At 37.9% G+C, this 17,724-nt stretch overlaps 1 protein-coding gene across 2 annotated transcripts; it reads right to left on the bottom strand.

Moving 5' to 3' along the window:
• Positions 1 to 678: 678 nt before the first annotated feature.
• Positions 679 to 17,278, bottom strand: DDX3Y (DEAD-box helicase 3 Y-linked). Of its 2 annotated transcripts, XM_054545291.1 has the most exons (18): positions 16,812 to 17,278; positions 16,240 to 16,286; positions 13,614 to 13,671; positions 11,811 to 11,858; positions 9,230 to 9,359; positions 8,308 to 8,463; positions 8,130 to 8,229; positions 7,334 to 7,469; positions 6,503 to 6,588; positions 6,179 to 6,277; positions 5,934 to 6,094; positions 5,393 to 5,537; positions 5,140 to 5,284; positions 4,709 to 4,890; positions 4,522 to 4,639; positions 4,095 to 4,248; positions 3,622 to 3,755; positions 679 to 3,125 (listed from the first exon to the last, which is right to left on the bottom strand). In XM_054545291.1, exons 2-18 carry the CDS (start codon positions 16,282 to 16,284, stop codon positions 3,046 to 3,048), a joined length of 1,977 nt encoding a protein of 658 aa, XP_054401266.1. In that variant the 5' UTR covers positions 16,285 to 16,286; positions 16,812 to 17,278; the 3' UTR covers positions 679 to 3,045.
• Between the last annotated feature and the right edge of the window lie 446 nt (positions 17,279 to 17,724).

The raw sequence follows: 17,724 nt of genomic DNA, 5'->3' as shown, positions 1-17,724 counted from the left end.
AAGAACAGTGCTTATCCTTTGCAGTTTGAGGTTGGTTGCCAAAAGGGGACACAAAGGGACACTGAGGTTCTTGACTTCCTTAAAAAAACCTATTTCAAACGTTAACACGTTAGACCAGTTTGCCTAGTTTGCCTAGTTTGCCTAGTTTGCCTATCGTGTTTGTTAGGCGGCACTAACTGCTGCAATGTGTTAATGGGATTGTCAGCCACCAGAAAAAAGAAGTTGGACAAAAGGTGCTTATGCGATTCTCAACTATCATTAACCTACTCCAAGTAACTCTTGACCTTAAGTAGGTAACTACTTACAATCAAAAGGTAATTTGTTAGGCAACTGACTTTTTACTCAATTCATTTAGTTCAGCCATCTTTCACATCAAGAATGCTTAAAATAACAATCACACTCGTATTAAGTTGCTTAAACCAAAATGCAATACATGCTGCATGTATAGACCTTTTAGATTTCCATCAGTTAGAATACAAAACCTGCCTCACAACTCCAACCTTCTACCACCTTCATCATTTATTCAAATATGTAAGGCAAAGAAAGAACTACTTCTAGCCTCAGGACATATTTCACAAACAGCTTTGGTAGTTAGCCAAGAAATCAGATTTCAAATCTTCAGGTTAAGAGCACAAGTTCATCTTCAACTCAACATTAAGCTACAAGTGACGGCAGAAAGACTTTTGAACTTTTTATTTTAGTAAAATCAGAATAAACAGAGCACATGCAGTGCCAGCATCTAAAACTAATACAATAAGCAATTACTAAACTTTTACAGTGACTCAAGGTTCAATGATTACATTCAGCAATTCCATTCTTTATTTACTGAAAAATACTGCTGGCTGATAAAACTGAATGTTAAGTCACTGACAAAAATAACCACGTTTGAGACTGTAAATATGCCAGACAATCACTGAAAATCAAACAAAACAAAACACATAACAAAACTCAGAGAAACTTTGTGGATGTAGACACTTCCTATCAGTGTTCAGAAGTGTTTCACTAATATCTTAAGACAAGTATATCAAAACCTTGGCATGTTTTAGTTTCAAGTTGACAATTTTGTCTTAAATTTTGTCAGAAAATTACAGCTACATTGCCAATGCCGGGTCTGCTTAATTTGACTCAAGTTTAATAGGACTTAAACATTAAAAGCTCACACTACCCCGAAATATATTATTTCACATACGGTGACATTCAACATTCAAGTGCCAGTGTTTTTTGTACTGTCTTTTGGTCAAGTTTCTTTAAACTTTCAAAGAATCATTTTTAGGCTTACAAAAATAAATATTTGTCGAAATGTTCAATAAATATTACACAACTAGCAGCAAAAAGTATCTAAAATCTGTTGTGTGCAAATAGTTTTCTTCTCAACTACCATTCCATGGTCCCCAATAAAATTTAGGAATCTACTTCTTCACTGGCTGCATTCAACAATCTCCAAGAGACAAAATAAGATTGGAAGGTCAAGGACACCCACACAAGACATATATATATAAAATTCTCTGAATGTGCAATAAAATAAGTACTTTGTAAAAAGTTATGGGAGAAATGTACAAGAGTCTAAACCTACACTAATTGAAATAGCACCTTAACAAATGACCTCAATACTGTCAAATGCACCTACTTAAAAGTTTTAGAACAAGGCACAATACACTTGAAAATCTATTGCACTTTTAAGAAATTTTTGCCAACTTCTTATGCCACTGAAAAGATCTGTTTTTAAAGATCATTGCATCTGGCCACAAAATCAGTACAGAATTCCAAGTGGGAGGCATTTTTAGTGGTGGACAATCATCTTTGGCCAAATTTAGCACAAGAGACTATAAATACCATGGAAACCTATGCAACTAAAACACACTAAAACTGCACATATAGAACACACTCCTTGTGCAGTTTAGTACGTATTTGCAATCTGTGATTTCAAGGATTTCTGTTACTCTTAGATTTGCAAAGTCTACAAGTGTAAGCCATTTTAACATTTCAATGCAGCTTTAACAGAGCAATATGAATCTACATTAAATTAAAGCCTGCTGCATAATCCTTTCTGTTTAAACCCTTCTTGACCAAAAAACATCAACACTAGCATGCATTAAAGACCAGAATCCAACCAGGCCTGTAGTGAGGCCTGGTCACTGCCATGGTCAGCCATTCTAACATTTCAAATTTCTATAGCAGGCATTAAAAAAACTGATTAAATGAAATCTCCCCCATTTTATCAAAGCTTTAAACCTTTCTTGTGATAGTATGCCCACGTTTGCCTAGCTCAGAATAAACTCCCTAAACATTAAATGAGAAACTGCTGTACTTACTTGAATTAACCTAAAAGAGCTCTTTCAAAAATATTAATGGGTATATTGATACATTCCACCTCATCATGACTGGAATGGCTTAAAGAGTGTAAGTTTCTAAGTGTCTATCCAGGATAGAGTGAGCAAGTCAGAACTTAATTTAGTACAGGTTGGCCATATAAAAAACCTATGCTTTAATGCTTTAAGATGTTCTCCCAACCCCCAAGTCTGCAAAAACTAAACAGTCCTAATGCAGGCTACTGCCAGAAGTTTTTTTTCCTTTTTATATTTATGGATGAATTGATGATTCCTGTTAAAGTTGTATCATACCTGTGTGCCAAGGTTTGATTTTAGGCCAAGTTTAGTAAATTTATTTTGTCAAAACAATTGGTATCGTGAGCATTACTGAGCCAACAGGACATCAAAGTAGTAAGTTGTCTAAAGTCACAGTACGTTAACAAACAAATGATCCTCAGTCACAAAATTATAAATGCAGTTTGGGGTAGGACTAAAGCAGGAAGGGAAGAGTTTAATCCAAACTACAGCAATTTACGTCTTCAAACCATTTCTGAATGGGGCTGCTGTTTATTCCTTTCATTTTTCTTCTTGTGACTTTGAGCTCCCTTGAATTATCAGGAGAATCACAGCTGGTAATGCACTGCAAGTTCTTGAAGCTACACGATATAGTCTGGCTAAGTTACATGTGGTTTCCATATTAGCTTGTTTGTAAGGGTGACTTTGCTGCAAAGCAGATTCAGTTGCCCCACCAGTCAACCCCCTGGGAGTTATAATTTCCTCCATATCCATCACTATTGTAGAAGCCTCCATAGCCACCTATCAAGAAAAATGTTGAGAGAGAAATTAAGTCATCCATTAACACCTTTTTTTTCCTCAAGTACTTTAACATAAAACCAGTAAAAGAAATCTAGTGTTGCATTTTGTGTCCCTCAGAAATCAAATTTCCCCAATGAATTACATTTTGAAAAAGAGAACTTGTAAGAAAAACAAAGAGCCCAGGCCAGGCACAGTGGCTCAAGTCTCTAATCCCAGCACTTTGGGAGGCCAAGGTGTGCGGATCATGAGGTCAGGAGGTAGAGACCAGCCTGGCCAACATGGTGAAACCCCATCTCTATTAAAAATAGAAAAAAATGAGCTGGGCATGTTGCCACGCACCTGTAATCCCAGCTACTTAGGAGGCTGAGACAGGAGGGTTACTTCCAGTGAGTCGAGATCAGGCCACTGGACTCCAGCTTGAGTGACACAGTGGGACTCCATCTCAAAAAAAAAAAGAAAAACAAAATGCCTTTCCTAAAAGAAAAATTAACATTACCTCCACCAAATCCTCTGCTGTTGCCGTAACCACTTCCACCACTGCGGCTGCTGCTTCCACGACTAGCACCAAAGCCAGAACTGCTGGAACCACTACTTTGTCGATAGTCTCTGGCACCAAATCCTCCACTGAATCTATTATTGTAAGCAAAAATATGGCATGGCAGTGTTAAGTATAAAGTTCAATTAAACTGAAAATTCCTGCTTAAACTTTGCAATCCCCAATTTTTCACTTCAATTCCATTATGTTCCAATGGGAACCATCCCATTAATGTCCCAATGTGTTCTAACAGTGTTTCTACAGGACTCACAGCGGTGAGGAACTGACACAACCTTGTCACCCTCTCTAATAGTCATCCCTTGCCCAAAATGTTTATGTATTATTGTTGAAAATAACTGTTTAACACTTTTAAATTAACTCTGAAAGCTTCTTGCCCCTAGTAATAACAAGAGTGAAGGCTCAAAAGTGTGTACCTTTTAGATCGTCCACGACTGCCACCCTTGTAGTGGTGTTCATAAGCCATATTTTCCAACCAAGAAGGCACTTCTTGTTTAGCTTCTACAAGAAGATCCAACAAATCCTTTGTAATATTCATATTTTTTTCATTAAAGAATGAGGTGGCAAGGCCTAAAGTGTTCAAAAAAAGTACATTCAGTTTCCATAAAGTAGCGGAGTATTCTTATATTCCTATATAAAATATAGTAAGTAGGAAACTAAAATATGACATTGTAATTTGTAATATAACCAAACCAAAGAGACTGGAAGAAAAACTTTTACTTGTTTGATTAATCTGATATGAAATTTTACCTCAAAAATAAACGTTCTATTTTTAAGATTCTGTGTCAAATCTTGCCTGTATGCATCACAATAAAAAAATGAACTGTCTAACAAACCCCTTACCCAGGTTTCCTACACGTCCTGTACGGCCAATACGATGCACATATTCTTCAATATCACTTGGCAAATCAAAATTGATAACGTGTCTCACATTTGAAATGTCTAGTCCTCGTGCTGCCACCTGAAAAATAACTTCTATTAAAAAAAAAGCACTATCCACACGATTAACTAAAAAATAAAATATACATACAGCTGTAGCCACTAGAATTGGGCTTTTTCCCGAGCGAAACTGGTGAAGGGCCTCCTCTCGATCTCTCTGTGACCGGTCTCCATGAATACTAGTACAAGCATATCCTTCATGGTATAAGAAATCCTCCAGGGAATCTGCTCCCTTTTTGGTCTCCACAAACACTAAAGTCAGTGAATCCCTCCCTGAAACATTATAAGGCTTTGTTTACTCACAGTGAATTAGCATCACTACTTAATCTGAATTATTAACTGGCTTAATTCTAGTCCTTGTGCTAAAATACATCTTGGAAGCATGCAAACAGAGCCAATTAATGTAAGCATTGTTTTAGCCATGTTTAGAAAGAGGATAAAAGACAGGGGGAAAGGCCAGAAGAGAGGTAAAGAGATTATTATCTTTACATGTAACTGACACTATTCTTATTCACAATTTACCTGTTGCACCTAAAAGGTCCAGCAGAAATGACCGTTTATCTAAGTCTTCCACCCAAACTACTTTCTGTGTGATGTTCTCAGAGGTAGAGCCTACTCTACCTACAGCCAAAAAGATATATTCATCCAGAAAGTCACGAGCAAGCATCTGAAACAGTGAGAAAAATACTCAATTACCTATTTTAATACATAAATTATCTGAAGATAATGAATAAACGCAAATGTTCTGAATACAAGTTCAAACGTCAAACAGTACCTGTATTTCCTTAGGAAAAGTAGCACTAAACATCATGGTGTGACGAACGCCCTTTGGTGGCATAGTATCTTGTTCAACTATACGACGTATCTGAGGTTCAAATCCCATATCCAGCATCCTATCAGCTTCATCCAACACTAAGTACCTATTATGAAAACCCTCAGTTGATATTGGATTATTAGATCTGAGAAACTAATTACTATATATAGTCGTGTAATTAATTACACTAACATAGTTACTGAAATAGTAACTATTGCAGTATCACAATTTGACACATATTCAACAAATGCATACACACACACACAAAAAATCATGCGATAAAATGCTCAAGGTGACAACCAAATTACCCATGTTCATTGTTAAAATGCTCAGAGCCTCAATTAAAATTTCATTTACTCTTTAACAAAAACGTTAACTGCAATTTTCAAAACTATGAAGAAAATTAAATTACTAAAGTTAAAGCAGTACTAGTAAAATACAGCAAAAGTAATCAACTTTTAACACAAAAACAGATGCATCCCATATATGAAAACTGACATACTTGCAGAAGTCTAATCCAATCTTTCCTCTTTCCATCATATCCACTAGACGTCCTGGAGTGGCTACTAACAAGTGGCATCCACGTTCTAAGTCCCGAATCTGCTGACCAATATCAGCACCACCATAAACTACACAAGGACGAACTCTAGACCGGTAGGAAAACTTTAAGCAAAGAACATGTCAGTGGCTATGAAAACATCATTTGATAAATGAGAAAAGCAATAATCACTAAAATGAGTATTTTACTTTTCTGGCTTCCTCATAGATCTGTACAGCCAATTCTCTTGTTGGGGCTAAAACCAAGGATATTGGATATTGTTTGCGGCGCCCATACCTTCCATTTTCCTAAAAAATAAATACAATTTTAAATTTATAACCCAAAACTTATTTTTAAAAATTCATCACTTTCTCTTTATGATTTGCAGATTACATCTACAAACTTATTTTCAGTGGGTGAATAGGGTAAAAAAAAATGAAAATAAAGTATATACGGCTTCAGTTAGAAAAGTCAACGGGGCTTTACAAGGCTTTTTAAAACAAAAATGTCTTATTTTGTAACAAAACCTTTACCTTCACAGCCTTCAAAGCTTCTCCTGGACCATCTGTATATATCTGACTCAGTATGGGTAAAAGAAATGCTGCAGTTTTCCCAGATCCTGAAAACAAAACACTGCCTTATCATTTCTGAATATTAACAGATGACAAAGTGTTCTAAATGCCCTTGAATATTAAGAAAATTTTTCTTACTTTATTTCCAATTTTCTAGGAAGTTATAGTAAATTTATATGGCAAACCTAAGAACATAAAATGTCTACTGTACTTTATTTTTACACAATGCATTTCAATTTGTACAAAACACAACCATTTTTCTGAAAAGTGGCATCAACTTTTAGTTCAACATTTCTTTGTAATCACTATATACTGTTGGAAGGTAAAGCAGGGGTCAGTAAACTTTCTGTGAAGAGCTACATGGCTCTTGCAAGCCAGTCTCTCTGCCACATCTCTGGCTAACCTCTACAGCTACAGACGTAACAAATGGATATGGCTATATTTCAATACAGCTATTCAAAAATAACAAGAGCTACTGAAAAATAAACAAGAGCAAGGTTTGACCTAAAGGCTGCAGTTTGCTAGCTTCTATTTTGCAGGAGTTAACTGCAAAATACACAGTTCTATTTCTTAAAGAAGATTTTGCCATAAGCTTCCTCAAGATGTCCAGATAAAAACACTAGTTTCATCCCAAGGATCCAAAGGTATACACAAAAAGACACATCCTCAGCTAATGTTTACCTACCTCAAATGCTAAACATAGGATTCGGAACATCCCTTCAGAACATACTACTTTTAAAGTAAGTCTGATCAGGTATTCTTAACTTTTCACTTCGTATCAAGTAAGCTTACCTGTTTGGGCACAAGCCATTAAGTCTCTTTTTCCCTTAATAATAGGAATGGCATGTTTTTGCACTGGAGTAGGACGAGTATAGCGAGTAAGTTCAATGTTCCCCATGATAATTTCTCCCATGTCAATATCGCTAAACTGCCGAGAAATTTAACCAGGTTAATCAAATACAAGTAAATACAGAAGTAAACACAGCAGATACAAAATGCTGTATGTATCTGTAGCAATTTCTGTTTTATACTAACATATTAATGGAAGTAACCAACTAAACTGTCTGATTTGGTTTACAGATGCTATGATTTCAGTAAAAGATTCGTGGCATTTTTTAAGAAAATGCCTGGGTTTAATCTACATTGAAAAAAGTTTTTGGAGGCCAGGTATGGTGGCTGATGCCTGTAGTCCCAGCACTCTGGGAGGCTAAGGTGTGAAGAAGATCACTTGAGATCAGGAATTTGAGACCAGCCTAGCCAACATGGCGAAACCCTGTCTCTACTAAAAGTACAAAAATCAGCTGGGTGTGGTGGTGTGCGCCTGTAGTCCCAGTTACTTAAGACACTGAGGTGGGAGAATGGCCTGAACCCAGAGAGGAGAATGCAGTGAGCTCAGATCATGCCACTGCACTCCAGCCCGCGTGACAGAACAAGACTCTGTCTCAAAAAAAAAAAAAAAAAAAAAATTGGATGCTTCAAATGTTTGATGAATTTTTAATTCCACAATTATTCTTAATAATGACATTAATTTTTTTTATAATCCAATGGGTTTGCATTAATAACTTTAAGAGTCAAACAAAAAACTTACATTCTCAATATGTGGAGGACAGTTACTGCCGGTTGCCTCTACTGGTATATCATCGTATTTCTCAAAGTTAATCCCAGTGTTTCCTCCAGAAAACAGTTCTCTGAAATCAAAGAATTATTACATATGTTATACTAAGCAATAAATTTCATAACAATTAACATACACTTCAAAAACTTACTGCTCCAAGCGTTCGCTTGGTGGAAGTGGTTTTGACCAGTCATCTTCATCTGACTTGTCACACCAACGACTATGTCCACTCCGTTCAAATCTGCCAAAGCCAGGTCTGTCACGATTGCCAATACCATCATAGTCACTCCGTCCACGATCATCAAATCTGAATGACACAAGCAATCAAAAGTACATGATTTAGCCCATGTTAGATTACCATCGCTCTAGAAACGTACTCGGGTATCAGTTGAATTACTGAACACAACCACCTGTCAAAGATACTGGCAATTCAATATTCGTTTCTCATGTGAAGTAAGGCCCTCTAATTAACCAGTACTTAGAATGTAATTTACATCTTCATTTTTAAGAAAATTATAAAAATTTGTATAAAATCACACAGCTTAGACCTCACATGCTAAGAATTAGGTTTTCAAATACTTATACTAGTTACATACTTTATATCTTCATTTAAAATAGTATCATCTAAATATATTTACTAGTAGGAAAGCAGGAATAACACTTGAATTTCTCCTTTATATGAAAGTAGACATGTGACAAGATAATATTTTAAGAGTTTTATTCCTATTTGTGAAAAACAGAAGACAGGATTAAATACAGCTATTAGGTTTTTAAGATCAACTTATAACACACATCAAAAATGAAGTGTTTAAAGCTGTCACAGACATGCTGTAAGTATCATTTAAGTCGAAACAGATTTCACTGTGTCAAATACCATATTCATCTAATTTAATACATTAATTTTCGTAAAGATCTCTTACTGCTAACACAACAATGAGTAAACCAACATTCTGCTTTAAATCCATGAGTAATCTGTTAAAAACATGCTTGACCATTGAAAGTATGAAGAATGAGAACTTACCAAATTAAGATTCCTAAATTGCTACTGTATACACATACAAGCTGAGATTTACCTTCCCCTTGATCCACTTCCACGTTCACTGAAATAACCAGACTTTCCTCTAGAATCTCGAGACCCGAAACTGCTATATGCATCCTTATCTTTGCTGCAACTCCAACCTGAACTGTCTTTATCATGGAATCCTTCAACAAAAAAGCAAAAATCAGAAGGTGACAAGACTTTTACATAATTTGCATCTTTCCATATATGAAGTACTTCACATGTAGTCTTCCTTTATCTTTTCATGGGACCAAAAGTCAACAAGTCCCATAAGCAGAATTTTTAAAAGCTTTAATGTTTTCTTCCACCAGAGATTATTATATGAAGCAAAGTAATCTCATGACCTGAGAACAAGGTAGCTTGCATGTAACATAGCTATGCTATTAATACTATACTATCGTAACAATTTTTTTCGTTCATTTTATAAGTGTAAATGTTACATATCCAAAATATAAACCTACTCCTATTAAATTATTTAAGATGAGTCTTTTTTTTAAGCTATGACTGACTAAGAGGGATTCCAAGTTCCCAATTTTTAAGCTGAACTTGTAGCTAATGCAAGTCCACTATGTTAGTTTCTTAGTTATGTCCCATCCTTGACAAATCCTGAATAATACAAATGGTGTTAAACCTAAACATTTAACATATGCTATATATAATACACATTTTGGGAAGGCCCAGCTAAGTAAAAGATTACCTCAGGGACTGTGGGTTACCCTAGAGAAAAGCTTGAACTAAGAAAAGCTTGACATAATCAGAAGAAATATGTCAGATGGATTAAGACAGAGATGGCTCACACCTGTAATCCCAGCACTTTGGGAGGCGGAGGCAGGCGGATCACAAGGTCATGAGATCAAAACCATCCTGACTAACACGGTGAAACCCCATCACTACTAAAAATACAAAAAAATTAGCCAGGCGTTGGGGTGGGCACCTATAGTCCCAGCTACTCAGGAGGCTGAGGCAGGAGAATGGCGTGAACCCAGGAGGTGGAGCTTGCAGTGAGCTGAGATCGCACCACTGTACTCCAGACTGGACAACACAGCAAGACTCCGTCTCAAAAAAAAAAGCTCCACTCTATGCACTTTATGACCAAAAAACTACTCATTCATAGCAGTATGTAGCAACTCTATGTAGCAAGCATCATGGTAAACAAGGACTCATTCAATGAAGAACCTGGAGAAGGCAACTTGCTACCTATCAACAACAGTATAAACAGGACTAGTTAGTTGAGCATCTTAATGCATTTTTTAAAATCTAGCTTTATCTAGTAACACCAAAAAGAAACACATCAACTAAATGAAAGTAGTCAATACAAAACAAGGAATTTCCATGTTGTCTACTTTGCTCTACCAGACCTCTAAGACAGTCTCAAATTCTAAAAGTACAAAAGTAACTATGTAATCTTAATATGCTCCGTAAGAATAAGATATACTTGTGTTAAAAAAAAAAAAAAAACCCTCACTGTTGCCTACTTTCCAGGTCTACAAACTGATAAAAAAAAATGACAAGAGTAAACTCACTCCACAACCACACACTTACCTAAATTCAAACATTCCAATGAATGTTTAAAGTTACAAGTTAATAAAGTTATTTTCCCCTGCTTTTAAATCTCCAATATCAGACAAATGAATAATTGTACTTCCTAAATCTAGATCTATTGTACTAAATCAATTGTACTTCCCAGATTTAGGAAGTTAGATGTTTAAGGTCTCTTCCATCCCCTCAACTACTAAAACATTGCCAACTCTCCTTAAGGCACTTAATAAACCTTTGATGCAATTCCAGCCAGATGCAATACTAAGAATACCTGTGATAAAAGAAATTCTCCAGTTATTCTGAAAAAGAATACAATCATTAGCTAAGTGGTTTTCTGATAAACATACTTAGCCTTATACAAAGGCTACAGACTAAACATAGAAATACAAACCCACTCCACACCTCTTTATCATTACCTTCTTTCCTTTTGGTTTTAAATACTTTTCCTGACCTTTCCTTCTCCTAGAATTTTTTTGATGTATATGCAGCACTCAAAACATCACCCCAATTAAACTTTTCTAAATTACAAATTTAATAGTAAACCATCCTAAGTGTTTTAATGCATTTCATACAACACCTTTCAAATGAAGCTGTTTTAAGCCAAAACCAGACAGTCTCACCAGCTTAATGGATGTGGCCAAAAGTGGTAGTCTTAACAACTGTTAACTAATCTGAAAAAAAAAAAACCCATTTTTGCTGTGCTAACTTTTCGAGACAGCAGCAAGCAGGACTTTATTACTACACTGTTTCTTTTACATAAGGCATTTCCACAAATACACTGGTTTCAAATTTCAAACATAAATGTTTACAAACAGGTAAAGCACTATATAAAACCCAGATTCTTTGGGCTCAGTTTGCCAAAGGAAACAACAACTATCCATCATTCAACATTATACGAACTTTTCCAAAAACAGAAAGTGCTAGTTCTTAAAGACAGTCCAAAAGAGGCACAGGAGGGGACGAAAAACGTTTACAGACTTCCTAAAGTTACTTTTTTCCCTCGGCTTTGATTAGATGCTAAAGATTAGGTCTACAAAGTTGCCTTAAAGACGTACCTTTAGATGCTTCTCTGTTCCTTAAGTGAGGAGGTATATAGCGCCCTTCTAAAAGAGAAAAGGTAAAATTAGAAGCCTATAACTTCACCAAGATACTGCCTTTTTAGAAAATGTCTATTAAAAAATAGGTCCTGGAAAACAAACTTTTAAAACCTGTATTTTATACAATAAACTACTTTGCAAAACGAGCGGACAAAATGCTTACTCTAAAATACATTGCAAACCACAAATATTACAGTAGCTAGTAGTGGTTATCTAACAATTATGTTTTAAAAGGATCTATTCCCAATAACTGCTTCATGAATCAACACTGACCATTAAACATGGTAATTACCCCAGTATAAAAGCCTACTAGGAAAAAAAAAGACTCTATGTGCTATACTAAATTAACTACCCAGTAAGAGGCTTTTAAAAAATCTGTATTGGGCTGGTCACAGTGGCTCACGCCTGTAATCCCAGCACTTTGGGAGGCCAAGGTGGGCAGATCAAGAGGTCAGGAGATCGAGACCATCCTGGCTAACAAGGTGAAACCCTGTCTCTACTAAAAAAAAAATACAGAAAATTAGCTGGGCATGGTCGCGGACACCTGTAGTCCCAGCTACTCAGGAGGCTGAGGCAGGAGAATGGCATGAATTTGGGAGGGGGAGCTTGGGGTGAGCCAAGATCGCACCACTGCACTCCAGCCTGGGTGACAGAGCAAGACTCTGTCTCAAAAAAAAAAAATCTGTACTGGTAGATTAAATACCATAAAAACATGAAAAGTTGGAAAGTGAAAATGATCTGGAAAACAAATCAAGTGTTTTAAGTTAAATCAACAGCCCAGTCTATGATTAAGAAGTAAAATAACTTATGAAGTAGACAGTAATTAACTGACTACTTGATTTTGTTACTCAAAAATCCAAATTTGAACTAAATCTACTTTTGGATTTAACTAAATATCCAAAAATGTCTCTACCAGTTAAATCTCTATAACGTTAATATAATGACAAAGTTTGAAATAAATTTATAAAACTTAAAGTGTTTTGTTTTGTTTTGTTTTCAGAGCGTACCAACTGCTTTCCTTGTTGAACAACAGTTAAGACACCTGGACTCAAACCAGGGACACTACCCAAATAACCACCAACCTTACCCTCCTATCCAAATACTAACCTCACCCAATCTTACAAAAACAAACAAGACCAAGTGTTTCAAAAGAATGTCTTTATAACTAATTTCCTTTCACAGGAATATAGCTAACCCATCACCTTAAAATCAGATGAGCTTGGTTTTATCACTGAATGTTAGGTTCTTCATGGGCAACAGCAGTAGGTGTAGCACATAAACGCACAGTTTAAAGTTCTTTCATTAGGTTTAACACAATGCAGGTCAATTCACAGGATGGGCTTATATTCCATGCTGGGCCAGAAATGAATGGCAATGCTTTTCTAAAAATAATGTGTATTACATTAAGGTTCTTGATTTTGTTTTGTTTTTTGAGTCAAGGTCTCTGTCGCCCATGCTGGAGTGCAGTGGCCTGATAGCTCACTGAAGCTTCCAGCCTCCCAGGCTCAAGCAAATTCTCCCATCTCAGCCGCATGAGTAGCTGGGACTACAAGCAGGTACCACAGCGCCAGGATAATTTTTTGTATTTTCAGTAGACATACGTAAACAGTGTATTTTATTACCCAGACATACCAAAATATCTCTTATTTTTATATAGTCAAATTGAAAAGAAAAAAATGTAAATTTAAAATTAACAAGTCCAGTAAGATATTAACATTAAGCTCTAATAAACACTTCATTTTTAAAAAAAGTTTTACTTACTGCTCGCTGTACTTGCTCCTCCACTCTGTTTTTCAGAGTTCAGGTCCAGGTTAGCAAGCTAAAAGAGATATCGATAGTTCACATGTTGATACACAAGAACAGATAACATCACAAAAGACAAATGAGACCTAGATTCCAATCTTATCCTGTACCACAAACTTAGCTGCCATGTCGGCCTGGCATTACCTGCTAAGGTTTTAAAGATGCCCAGGTCTACCAACCATGACAAATGCAAATGGCATCAGCTGAATACCAGCAGTTTCACAGTAATGAGTTCGAATTCATTAATTCAAAACAAATTTTCCTTCACAATTATCCATAGTGAAAACTTTCCTAACTAAAAACATTTACCATCAATTTCTCAGTAACTTCAACATCCAATTTAGCTAGTCATGATAGTGAAATGTTCCCAATGACAGTGGTTTTCTTGATATTCTAACCCTAAAAATAAATGGACATTAGAAGCATTTGAAGATTCCTTAATTTCTCTTTGCCCTGAAGACGGTACAACTATTTTTAATGCAGATAAATTCCTAAACATCAAAAGCTAAAATAAAAACCAACTTCACTACGTTTTGAGTACTATACGGCTTTACACAGCTGTCATTTAATGTTTGATACTTTATGAAGATGGTAGCACTTATCTCTCCCATACTAAACATCAAATTCGGAGGTCTTTGGTTACAAAGTTAATAAGCAACACATCTCGTGTTTAATGCTTCTAAAATGACATATCCAATCTCAATTCCTGCCTCCTTATACTGATGGATTTTAAAAAAAGAAAAAAGGTTATTTCGCTCTAAGGACTTTCAGCATAATACCCTACCGAGAACTACTCTTAAGCAGTGACGGAAAAAAAAAAAAAGTTACGTCAAAACAGATTTTTTTCAAAAAACACGTTAAAACCAATGCCAAGAGCAACTTCGTCACCTTTTTGCACAACCTTCCTATGCCGTAGCATGCTTACATATATATTAAAAGTTCAAGCTACTATCACATTACATGAATCATTAAGATACTACTGTACTTAAAAATTTTGCCATTTGAATTTGTTTACTACTTAATTCTAGTGAACTAGAGAGCACGGTTTATCAAGAGTTAAACGGATGCCAATTACATAGAAAACATAAATTCGTATTGCCCAGGCTCTTCATTTTCTATTTCTGTGGTCTATTTAATATTTCACACATCAAGTCTCAGTAAATTGCAGGCGTTAATACGCCGTCAGTGGAAAAATAACCTTCAAAGGCAGACCATTAAATCCCTCAAACGACACCTAACAGCAAAATTTAAAATTACTTAGCATCACTAAGCTTTAATCACAACTAAGAAGTTCGGATGGTATCCTTTTTTGGTTAAAAAAAACAAGTATGCTCTTTATTTATTCTCTCCCCTAGACTTGGGAGGCAGAAATGCAGGGATGGATAAGCTTGCAAACGACTGGAGTGCCAAATGCAAAAGCGCGGTGGGTTCCTGACACAGAAAAAGAGTCTGATCTAACACGTTGACCACATATCTTCTCCCTCATCGCCCAGACTTTCAAAGTAAAGGATCTCTCCTTAATGGAAAGAGTTAAACCCATATCAACATTCCTTCAACGGTAATAAGAAAGTAAACCACAAGTAACCTATCCCGCTAATCAACATTCGAGGTTAATTTTCTAGCGGACGACTTCTGCATGTATCGCTTAACGTAAATGTACAATACTACACCAAAACCGCACAGGTCTCGGCTAGGCGGCTGTCCAGTGACTGAATTAACAAAGGAGTGTAGCGCAATGCGGGATCCCTAAGCTTCCAGGTGTCTTTCCGCGGGCGTCCAATTTCCATTATTTCTATAGGGTCAAGAGAAACACACGGCAGCCATCCTTCCCTACCCTCCCCACCATCCCTTTCCGGTCCTTCTGCGTCACAAAACTTTCCATACCGGAAGCCCAGTTTCGGCACGCTCAGCACCCGGGCAACGGTTGCTCCGTGACCACGGGACCCCGCCAAAAACAAGATACAGGATACTTGTCTCGCTATGCTTTATAGTCACCCGTCTTCAAGAATTCCACAGGCCTGGCCCCTCTGCTCAAGGAACACAGCGCTGCCCACTCACACAATAGTATACAAAGACTGTCGCCATTTGCCCGAGCAAAGACCATACTCTTTCTTCTCGCTACACACACTGGGTGGCCTGAATACACTTTCTTCTTAACAATGACACTACTGCAAATACGTCAGAGGTGCCTAGTGAGGACCTTATCCCTGGACATTAAAATGGTCCCCTTTTGCGAACCGCCTCCCTCCCCGCCCCTTCTCACTAACGGGTCCGTGGTCGCACATGCGCGTCTCCACGGGACCGCTCAGGCAAACACAAAAGCCGCCATTGCGTGAGGCCCGGTACTACACCAGAATACCAGCGTAACCACTACTGTTAAGGTTACTGCCATCGTCCGGTCTCTTCCGTACGTGGTCTTGTCATGGTCTCATGCAGTTTCTTTCCCCATTTCCGTAGCGTCTCAGTCACATAACACACGAACCCACAAGAAGTGAAACTGAAAAACTAATTAGCAGTGCGCCACAAACCGTTAGGCCAAGTAAAGGGTCCCGTAGAAAGCCTCGGGAGGCTTACTTTGACTCACCTGCTGGTCCAGTTCAGGGTCATTTTTCACCACCACATGACTCATCCCTGAAGAGAAGCGAAAAATACGGGAGCCGAACGTAGGTGTGAGACCGAATAACGGAGCTCTCACACAGGCCCTACACCTCTTAAGTACACTGGTTAGCCTACGCGGTAATATGGCCCCTCCCGCAGCTATACTACGTCAGCACGCACGACGTGCGTCCTCGTTGGCTCCACCCCTCCACCACCACCACCACCCAATCCCTTTATCGCTACCGTTACTTCTGCCTAAATCGCGTTCGTTTAGTCATAAGATCGCGGGATTACGTAGTCCCAATGCCTCTCAAAATTCGCGAAATCTTTGCTATCCCCGCCCTCTCCCAGTGTCTTCGAATTCGAGGGATTTAGCAAGGTGTCTTTCGCCTTTTTCGCCTTGAGGATATCTTAAAGTGACAATCTACCGCTAACTCCCGCTCCCTCCTCCTTACCCACCCTCAACTTCCCTTCTTCCTTAAGCACTCTCTCTTCCCATTTACTTCCGAGAATAAGAAGTTTTGTAAAATTTTTCCGTTCCAACTAGCCGTCGCCTACCTTTGACAAGCTTCAGGAAAGTGGGAACTAGTCAAAAAACGCTCTGAAGCCAAGACAGATCAGGGTTACGGGATCCCAGGTGTTAGGCGCAGTGACCATTTTACGTGAGCGATCCACGGTGGTTTGAATACAATCCTCGGGTTAGGGAGGTGAAAGAACAGGTCCACAGAAGGTCCCTCTGCAGGATGGACCTGACTGCACCTGAGGAAAGTTGAGTGGATTCCGCAGCACGTGTGACCAGCCAGAGGCTCGACGGGCTTGACTGGGTTAGGCTGCTGGGGTTCACCCAGGAACCCAAGACCCCTCTAGTTTTTCTAGCGGTGCTCCTGCGCTTTATGAGCAAACGGCTTTAGCATCACAGGGTGAGCAAACAATGGAACAATTACATACTGAATGACGTTGATGATAACACACCTACCGGGGGACCTAGGCCCTTAACGCACCCTGGCATAGGTCCCTTGTTTTGACGAAACAATGAAACAATTATATACTGAATGACCCTGGTGATAACACACCTACCCGGGGACCTAGGCCCTGAACACATACTGGCATAGGTCTCTTGTTTTTCCGGGCGCCCTGCAACCTAGGTTAACCAATGCTATATACTATGTCCCCAAAGCCAGCCTAGCCATGGGATTATGAAAGACTCTTTTGGTTGCCCAAAAGAATTAGGGTTGAGGGGGATCGGCCTGCTGAAGGAACTACTACACCAAAGTTGTCCTACGTTCGTAACAACTTACAGGCGGCTGCAGTGCGTAGGAAATAGTCTTTTGCCCTAGAAGGAGTTACCTTTTTTGGCCAAATTCTCAGTCCTCTCTCTAGTCCAGATTCACAGACAGATAGAAAAAAAAAAGCGTAGTACTAGATCCCTGGCTTTAACTAACAGCCATATACGTGGTTTTACAAACACTTC

Source organism: Pongo abelii, chromosome Y (assembly GCF_028885655.2).
Source record: "Pongo abelii isolate AG06213 chromosome Y, NHGRI_mPonAbe1-v2.0_pri, whole genome shotgun sequence".
Taxonomy (NCBI): Eukaryota; Metazoa; Chordata; class Mammalia; order Primates; family Hominidae; genus Pongo; species Pongo abelii.
This window is presented reverse-complemented; position numbering and strand designations above follow the sequence as displayed.